Source organism: Anarrhichthys ocellatus, unplaced genomic scaffold (assembly GCF_004355925.1).
Source record: "Anarrhichthys ocellatus isolate YVR2014 unplaced genomic scaffold, GSC_Weel_1.0 scaffold206, whole genome shotgun sequence".
Taxonomy (NCBI): domain Eukaryota; kingdom Metazoa; phylum Chordata; class Actinopteri; order Perciformes; family Anarhichadidae; genus Anarrhichthys; species Anarrhichthys ocellatus.
In genome coordinates, this window is record NW_022280236.1 from 163,694 (window position 1) to 173,960 (window position 10,267).

General features: G+C 37.8%; 1 protein-coding gene across 1 annotated transcript in view; it reads left to right on the forward strand.

Moving 5' to 3' along the window:
- The window catches only part of ptpro (protein tyrosine phosphatase receptor type O), a 40,890-nt gene that overhangs the window by 1,295 nt on the left and 29,328 nt on the right, over nucleotides 1-10,267 (forward strand). Inside the window, exons 2-5 of the mRNA XM_031878852.1 lie at nucleotides 7,394-7,655; nucleotides 8,159-8,314; nucleotides 9,234-9,386; nucleotides 9,566-10,083. Coding sequence (XP_031734712.1) covers nucleotides 7,394-7,655; nucleotides 8,159-8,314; nucleotides 9,234-9,386; nucleotides 9,566-10,083 — 1,089 coding nt within the window. The remainder of the gene's footprint in view (nucleotides 1-7,393; nucleotides 7,656-8,158; nucleotides 8,315-9,233; nucleotides 9,387-9,565; nucleotides 10,084-10,267) is intronic.

Sequence of the window (10,267 nt, forward strand, 5' to 3'; positions counted from 1 at the left end):
ACACACACACACACAGACACACAGACACACACACACACAGAGACACAGACACACATACAGACAAACAGACACACAGAGACACACAGACACACACATACAGACACACAGACACACAGACACACACATACAGACACACACACAGAGACACAGACACACACATACACACTGACACACACAGACACACACACATACACACAGACATACAGACACACACACACACAGAGACACACATACAGACAAACAGACACACAGAGACACAGACACACACAGAGAGACACACACACATACAGAGACACACACACACATACAGACACAGACACACACACATAGACAAACAGACACACAGAGACACACACACACACACACAGAGACAGACACACACTCGTCTGTCTGAAGAACAACATGGTTCCACATCCACAGCATACAGACAGTATCACAGTACCACAGTACAATGAATTGACAATATTATAAAATGTAATCTGACATCTGTTTTTAAATGAAGGAATCAAAGTGTTGAGGAAAACCCAGAAATATTCACTTTATTGACATCTTCTGGTATTATTATTAAAATCTTTAACATTAGCCAGCTCTCCTCCTGCAGATGTCACCATGTTATCAGAAACAAAACTACAGGTGTGTAGTTCTGGTCTGCACATGCTCAGTAGAGATCAGGTAGAGAGAGACTCATGTTGTTGTTGCTGTGTAGCATCAAACATGTGATCAATGATAACGTGCTCGTCACTAACAGATGTTCTTTAGTTCAGAAGACGTTCTAACTAAACTTTGTTAAAGAGACAGAGGTCCTCTGAGAGAAGAAAAAATCAGCTGGAAGCTTAGCATCATAATAAGAGCTTTCAAAGGTCAATAGTAGAAGAAGTGGTTTTATTTTCTAGAGTTGTGTCCTGTGAAGCCAGAAGTTTATTTTGAAAAGTCTATTCATGTAACAAGCTGAAATTGACATGTGTTGCTGGACTTTAGGAGGAAAACATGAAAAATTAGGAGAAACTTTTCTAATGAAATCATCTGAACAGTTGTTTGAGGAGGCGTTGATTTGTTACCTCATGTATACATTTATAAGAGCATTGAGTTAATAACATAATAATATGTTAACGACAGGAGACACTTCATGATCTACACAGTTTGAAAAAATATCTTCATTTATCTGCATGAAGAGAATGAGGTTTGAAGTATCAGCATGTTGGATATAATCCAGGATGGTGACATGGTCATCAGATAAACAACCAATCAAATCGGACTTCAGTTTCTCAAAACAGCTACTCGTGAAATTAAATTTAGACTTGGTGATAAACCAACGTAAAGAAGAACATTTAAACTATCCTCAGGATAACGTTAGCAGACAGGAAGCAGCTTACAACTTAGTTAGGTTTAGACAACTAAACTACTTAGTTAGGTTGAGACAACTAAACTACTTATTTAGGTTGAGACAACAACACTACTTAGTTAGGTTGAGACAATTAAACTACTTAGTTAGGTTCAGACAACAAAATTACTAAGTTAGGTTGAGACAACTGAACTACTTAAGTTGTCACTAACTTAGTTAGTGACATGGTAGGTTTTTCTTGTCCTCAGATTATTTTTGTTGAACCTCATGGATTGTATTCTCAGATTATTGGTGCACTTTAACATATGAGGATTAACCCTGACAGTAATAATTATACGTAGTTGATAATAGTAAGGATTATCAACTACGTTACACAGCAGTTTTTGTTTTAAACTCTCCGTAAAGCTTTAATTCAAATAGACGTTGTACTATATTATATTCTATTATGCATCTGATTTACTCCCAGCAGTGGTTAAGAGGTTTACAGCAGGATTTGGAAGATTACTGCCTTCACATTTCACACCCTTTAATAGCTGTTGTTTAGAAAAACAACCTCAAAATGATTTGTTTGTTTAGCGCACCCAAATAGAAATCATTTTCATTATCAATAAAACAATAACTAATTACTACTCAATCATTTAGTCACAATTGACCTATAAGTGTCGGTAACAGAAAAGAAATAAAGAAACTGAGTCTTTGTCAAACAAACACCTGTTGAGCTCCAAGAGACTTCATTGAGAAAAGTGAATATCATCCTTTAGTGTTGCACTTTGTGAAAATTAATTATTTCATTTGACAAAAATAACTGAGCAAACTGTGATGTTTGTGATGACAATAAGTGGACCTTTTTATTGTTTGTATAGAAGCAATGTGACGTTTTCAGCCCTTGTTTTAAAGATGAAGGAGAGAACTGTCAATCATCTGTTGTAGAGACAAAGAAACACAAACACCTCTCGAGTCTCTCCAGACTTCAGTGACAAACGTGAACATTTTGCTCGAGTGCTGCCCCACAAACAGGACTGAGAGACGTTGGCTGATGCCAGCACGGTGACCTCGTTGGGCTCATTCTTTGTCTGCTTTGGCAAAACAGGTTCACAGATACAAAGTGGACTTGTTTTCTCTTTTAAAAATGAGGTGGAGGGAACGTTAGAGAACAACTGCTATCAGTTTCAGCACCACAAAGAACAGTCTTTACTTCAGAAAGTGTGAAAGTTTCCTCTGCTTTGGGGGGAAATGTTCTTCAACAAATGTGGTAGAAAGCTCTGGCAGAAGCCGGTGACTCGATTTTGGTGATTTATTTGTTGTTTCCAGAAAATGTTATATTAATTTCATCAGACGTCGCAGCCGATGATTGACAGCTCTGTTCTTTATTTAGAAAAACCTACATGAAGTCGGTCCCACCAAACCTCATGGAGAAAAGTGAACATTTAGCCGTCAGAGTGGAGCTCATTCATAGTCTAATGGACTCTGGAGGTCCCCGTCCTCTCCTGGCTGGATCTGTCAGAGGCCCAAAGCACCACCCCCCCGCCTAAAGAAAAGGAAAAGCTGGAGGTTTGCATGATAATGTAGGCAGCTGCCTGAGGCCCCCAATCCCCCCCACACTCACTCACACAGGGTCAAATACTCCATTCATTCACTCATACAGAGCTGTGTGTGTGTGTGTGTGTGTGTGTGTGTGTGTGTGTGTGTGTGTTTCTCATGACGATTTTGTTGGTTTTCACTGTTTGGTTTCTAGTTTAAGTGTAAGTTTTAAGATTCTTTATTTGAGTATTTTCTCATTATGCTACTTTATAATTGTACTATTGTACAATTATAAAGTGATTGTGGCTAAGTGGATAGCAGGGCCGTCTTTCAATCAGAGGGTCGGCGGTTCGAGCTCCGGCTCTGCTAGTCGCATGTCGATGTGTCCTTGAGCAAGACACTTAACCCCAAAAATTGCTCCCGTAGCTGTGCCTACGGTGTAGAAATGTGATAGAATCTGAATTGTAAGTCGCTTTGGATAAAAGCGTCTGCTAAATGACTGTAATGTAATGTAATGTACTACATTGCAGAGGGAAATATTCTAATTCATGGTTAGTTACTTTGATTTAACACACAAAACATGCGACTGATTAAATATAATCCATTGTTTTTATTCTCATCTACTATTTGTAGCTGTGAAGAGCTGCTGGCTGTGTGAGAACAACGAAGTAGACCGATGATTGTTCCTCATGTGAAACCAGAAGTCAACGTATATTTATTTGGCACATGACTTGTTCAGTAGGAATTTTAACAAAAAACACCATATTTTTCTAATCCTGAGTAGTTTAGTTGTCTAAATCAAACTAAGTAATTTTGTTATCTAAACCTAACTGAATAGTGTAGTTGTCTACACCTAACTAAGTTGTTTAGTTGTCTCAACCTAACTAAGTAGTGTTGTTGCCTCAACCTAACTAAGTAGTTTTGTTATCTAAACCCAACTAAGTAGTTTAGTTGTCTCAACCCAACTAAGTTGTTTTGTTATCTAAACCTAACTGAATAGTTTAGTTGTCTACACCTAACTAAGTTGTTTAGTTGTCTACACCTAACTATGTTGTTTTGTTGTCTAAACCTAACTGAGTAGTTTAGTTGTCTAAACCTGAGTAGTTTAGTTGTCTCAACCAAAGTAAGTAGTTTAGTTGTCTCAACCAAACTAAGTAGTTTAGTTGTCTCAACCAAACTAAGTAGTTTAGTTGTCTCAACCAAACTAAGTAGTTTAGTTGTCTCAACCAAACTAAGTAGTTTAGTTGTCTCAACCTAACTAAGTAGTTTTGTTGTCTAAACCTAAATGAGTAGTTTTGTTGTCTCAAACTAACTGAGTAGTTTAGTTGTCTAAACCAAACTAAGTAGTTTTGTTGAAGCTGTGAACGGTGAAGTTGGAAGTTTATATTTGAAAAGACTGTATTCATTTAAGGAGCAGAAATTAATTTTTGTTGCTTGTCTTTTGTGGGAAAACACAAAATTATGGAGTAATTGTTTTTTAAAATATACAAACCGTTCACCAAGAGACACTACAGAGACATTAAAAATGTCCTCACATGTGACTTCAGTTCATGTTCGTCTTCGTCACTGACAGTTGATGGATGTAAAATCATCCGATCGCCGCAGTGTTTTCTGGAACTTTAAACCACAACTCATGGCCTTCAATAGCCATGAAGTCAATCAAACTTTATTTGTAAATCACCTCTGATAGACTTGGACAAACTACGTAGACACAGGTGAAGGATGAAGACAGATGTTTTTGAATAACGATAATGTCGATGTTGAGTGATAGAAGCAGGTTGTTCCAGTTTGTTTGAATGAATATTGATTAAGTGTCTTATTTCATCAATGACCGTCTATAAATAGTCTCTGATCGTGTGGACGTGGTTTACGGGCGGACGACCACATCAGCATCGTCTCCGTGGTGATGCCGGAATCGGACATATTGAGCATCTCCCCCCACCCGGCCTTTCATCTCTGTTGCCATGGCAACAGCAGAGCAGCCATGAATTGAATGAGTCGGCGTGGATGTTTTTATTGTCGTCTCTCTGAGGACGATGTCTGGTTATGTTTATGTAGAAAGATCTCTGTCCGTCAGCGCTGCTCACTGTTATTAATGTGTTTACTGATTTATACAAAGAAACAAAAGACAGTATTTAAACATTATAGATTCCCCAAAAGTCTCAAACAAAAGAATTATGTATACACCAGTGCTCATCATCGTATTTTTGAATAAATACATATTTAAATGTCAAATGTAATTCAGTACACATTTTTAGTTCCTTTTCAAAACTGTTCCACAAATGAACTCCTTTGACTTTACATTTTTGTTTTGTAAACATAAATTCATCTGGAAGCATCTTATTTGTCACTTTGTTCATTAATTGCACAATTTTGATTCCTCCAAATCTCTGATATTTATAATACATTAGTTAATGAATTATTAATTGTTTGGATGAGAATGCGATCTTATTACTTTAAACGAATTACATTGTCTTCAGCCTCTGCTGGACTCTGTGTTTACGGATAATTAGCTAATGTTAGCATGCTAACACACTAAGCTAATGTGAATGTAGTAAACATTATTATTAGTGTTGTCATTGTGAGCATGTTAGCGTGCTAACATTAGCTAAGCTAAGGTGGTGAATGTAGTAAACGTTATTATCAACATTGTCATTGTGAGCATGTTAGCATGCTAACATTAGCTAAGCTAAGGTGGTGAGTGTAGTAAACGTTATTATTAACGTTGTCATTGTGAAAATGTTAGCATGCTAACATTAGCTAAGTTAAGGTGGTGAATATAGTAAATGTTATTATCAACGTTGTCATTGTGAGCATGTTAGCATGCTAACATTAGCTAAGCTAAGGTGGTGAATGTAGTAAACGTTGTTATCAACGTTGTCATTGTGAGTGTGTTAGCGTGCTAACATTAGCTAAGCTAAGGTGGTGAATGTAGTAAACGTTATTATCAACGTTGTCATTGTGAACATGTTAGCATGCTAATGTAGCTCTGACTGAAATTACGTTGACACGAGACACACCAGAAAGAATTGCATATCATTTGCATAATAAGTTACATTATATCTACTTATTTGGTGACCAAAGGGAAGCGTACGAATAAAGAAAATAACTGAGCCTTGAGGAACCGACTTTGTGAACGCATCGTGGATTTTGTTGACAATAAGATAAATATTAAATGTCCCAAACCGGGTGTTGTTGTTGTTGCTCGCCCTGTCAGCGAGGAGTCGACTCTCCGTCACATTTAATGAAACAGCAGATATCATCAGACAGGAAATCAGCTGATCTGAGATCAGATAGAAGCAGAACTCATCTCCAGTTATTAATATCGATGCTCTCAGAGACGCTTTTATTGATCGATATAAAAACATAAAGAGGAAATATAAAAGACTGGACTATTTACCAGGTAATAGTCAGACCCGGTCGGGAGTTCTGAGACTTGTGATGAAATATTGTTTTTATTAGTTTGTTTTTCTTCTGTTTTCATGCGTTTGAAAAAGGAAAATTAGGTGGCTGAGGGAAAAGAAGAGGAGGAAGAAGAGGAGGAGGAAGAGGGGGAGTCAGAGATTTGAAACTGGAGAGATTTAAGAGACTTATTAGAGCAGCCTGATAATAATGAATCACAGTAATCTAGTCTAGAGGTAACAAAAGCATGAACTAATTTCTCTGCATCTCTTTGAGACAGGATGTGCCTGATTTATTAAATGTTATGTGAAACAAGTCAGTCCTTGAAGATTGTTTTATCTGTGAGTTAAAAGACGAATCCTGATCAAAGATAACTCAGAGATTCTTTACGGTGCTGCTGGATGCAGATCATAACATCTATAGAAACTATATCATCAGATAACTGGTTTCTAGTAGAATAACTTCAGTTTAGTCTGAGTTTAACATCAGGAAGTTGCAGCTCATCCAGGTTGTTATGTCCTGAAGACTGCTTGAAGTTTAGGGAGCTGGTTGGTTTATCTTGATCGATAGATATAACTGAGTATCATCTGCATAATAACGAAAGTTTATTTATTAAAGTGTTTCTGATAGTAGATAGATATCTATTCAATAAAGTAGTATATGAAGTTGATAGTTCTACCACATTAACTGAGATTCTTTCAGAACGTCAAGTTTTTATGATGTTTGCTATAATTTACTGGTTTGAGGGTTAAACGATGGAGCCAACGTCCTTTGATTTATTATTATTATCTTTATGTTTCAGTGTTTTATAGTTTCTGATGAAAACTTCCTTCCTGTTTCTTCTTGTTTTATAGCTAGTGATGAAGACTCTTCTTGTTTCAGAGTGTTTTATATCTAGTGATGAAAACTCTTCTTGTTTCAGACTGTTTTAGTGATGAAGACTCTCTTCTTGTTTCAGTGTTTAGTGATGAAGACTCTCTTCTTGTTTCAGAGTGTTTTAGTAATGAAGACTCTCTTCCTGTTTCAGAGTGTTTAGTGGTGAAGTCTCTTCTTGTTTCAGAGTGTTTTAGTGATGAAGACTCTCTTCTTGTTTCAGAGTGTTTTAGTAATGAAGACTTCTCGTTTCAGAGCGTGACATCCTTCCAGGTGTCTCTAAACGATGAAGGTCTGATCGTAGCGAGACTCGAGCGTTCGGACCTCCAGGACAACGTGACGGCGTTCGCCGCTCAGCTGTCCGGAGAGCCTCGACTGATCCTGGTCCAGTTCGTGAACACCAGCGAGCCATTGGTGTTCAACACGTCCTTCCACGGTCTCTGCTACACGGTGGGACTGCTGGTGAAACTGGGACAGACCTGGTCCAGACCCGTCAAGACCATCCCGGTGCTCACCAGTAAGACACCGGAGTCCTCGGAGTGGATCACCTCATCATTCAATGTTCATCTTCTTTGTAAAATATATATATTTGTGTTGGTACATACGATGTAAATTAATCTTATAATATTTTACCCTAAAACTTCATTAATTTAACCATTTACTGTTCTGTAATTAATTATTTGAATATTTTAGATTAGATTTTAGGAGTATGGCCAAATAACATGAAAAAGCCTATTATTATTATTTAATAGATAAAACCCATTAATTATATATAATGATTGAGGATCTTGATTTATATTGAAGTGTTTTTATTAAACACTATTATTAATGATCCTTGTTTCATAAACTAAATTCATTATATTTTCATAGGTTTGCTTATTAATACGGACATTATTTAGGATTTTAATGTCTTTCAAGAGGAGAACCTACGTTTGACATTTATACCAGAAGCACATTTGACATAATCAACATGTGAATATTTTATATTTGTATTTAAAGTGTGTTGTTTTGTCTCCTCAGAACCACTTCCTGTCCACAGAGTCCACATCTCAGACTATAAAGAGTCTCCAGAGACCGGCGTCGTGTTTCAGATGGAACCTCCAGCAGGAAACGTCTTCAGCAGAGTGAACATCAGCTTCACCGAAGGACCGGAGCGCCGCTCCATGCTTTACAAAGGTACACATATTATATATAGATATTACATATACATAGATAAACACTACTACATATGTCTACTACATCTTAATTTATACCTTAAAATGATCTTCATTTTTCAAAGAACATGATCTTATAATATTTATATAAACTCTGGTTTATAACTCACTGTGATGTCGTTTTTAGACATTTAATATTATTACAGCTGTGTTTTACCCTATTATCATTTATTATCAGTTTATTAACACTTGAAGTTGTTAACAAATACATAAAGACTTAATTCTGCGCATTACAGAGTGTTATTAACCAGTTATTACATGTTTATACACTGACTATTATACATGATGGAACCTTGATTCCTTCCGTCAATTCTAGCATTTTCTTTTCATCTCAAAGTTGAACAACAGAAATGACTTATCTGAGCTTTTTAACCCATCACTTCCTGTATGTCCTTCACAATAAATGCCCTCTAATGTGAAGGTAGTGGAAGACTTTTACTGTGAAACCAGAAGTTTACTGGTCAATGTAGCAGATACCAAATACTAGCTGAATGTAATCTTTGTAAAGTGTATTTTCTGAACTTTCCTGCAAACATTACATATATATATATATATATATATATACCAAATATATTGTATTATGTGTTTAACAGAGTTCAATAAAGCAGAATAGTGTTAATAAAACGTAAAATAACTGTAAATGAACGCTCCAGACAGCGGGTTGTGTTGGGAGCCATTTGTTTACTTCTTTCTACTCTAAAGAAGATAATACAGTAACACAGGATCATCAGGTTCTAGTACTTGTTGTACTTTTACTTTATTAAAATGTTGAACACAGTACTTTCTCTTGTTCTGGACTGTTTTACTGTGTTTATGCTTCTTTCTCTGATTAAAGAGTTTAAAGAGTTTCATTGAATGATCTTTGTTTTGTGTCGTCGTAGATTTCTACAAAGGGAAGACGGTGTTCAAACACTGGTTACCTGGCGTGTGTTACCGTAACATCACCTTCCAGCTGATCTCTGAGGTCACAGTGTACCAGACGGCCCTGGTGACACACAGTGACATCACACACTCACCTGTACACCACAGGACAGGTGAGACACTGAGACATCACACACTTGTCTTGTCATGGTCTCACCTGTCCCCCTCTGTTCTGGTCTCACCTGTCTTGTCGTGGTCTCACCTGTCCCCCTCTGTTGTGGTCTCACCTGTCTTTTTGTGGTCTCACCTGTCTTGTTCTGGTCTCACCTGTCCCCCTCTGTTCTGGTCCCAGTGCCCTACCCCCCTCTCAACATTTCCCATAAGATCGTGCACCTGAGCCAGAGGACGCTGCCGGGTGAAACCCCAGACGTGGTTCCTCCTGAGGGGGGCGAGGAGATCCAGCGAGCCTCCCGTCAAGCCCGGGACATCCCGCCGATAGAGGAGCAGCAGGAGGAGGAGAACACCTCAGAGGAGGTGGTGGGAGCTGTTACTCGGGTTCCCTTCAGCCCAACACAAAACCTGACAGGCATCAACGCCGTGAACGAGTCGACGGAGACTCAGAGCTACTGGCTGGACCCGACCGACCCGTCTCCTGCAGACAGGGAGGAGGAGTTCGTTAACGCCGTGGTGTCGGAGTACGAGGACTCCAACGAGCCCGGTTCAGCCATGGGTCTCCCCCCCGAAGCCCCCGTCCTGCCCACCAAACTGCCCCCCATCCTGCTGGAGCTGCGCTGGCTGCCCCCCAGACCTCCGACCAGCTACGACGGCTTCAACGTCTACATCTACAGAGAAGGTTCAACGAGGGGAACCGCATGATAATAATAATAATAATTATTATTATTATTATAACAATAATAATATGTAATAATAATAATATAATAATAGTAATAATATAATAATAATACTATGAATATAATAATAACATAATAATAATAATAATAATAATTATTATTATTATTATTATAATTATTAATATAATAATAACAACAATAAT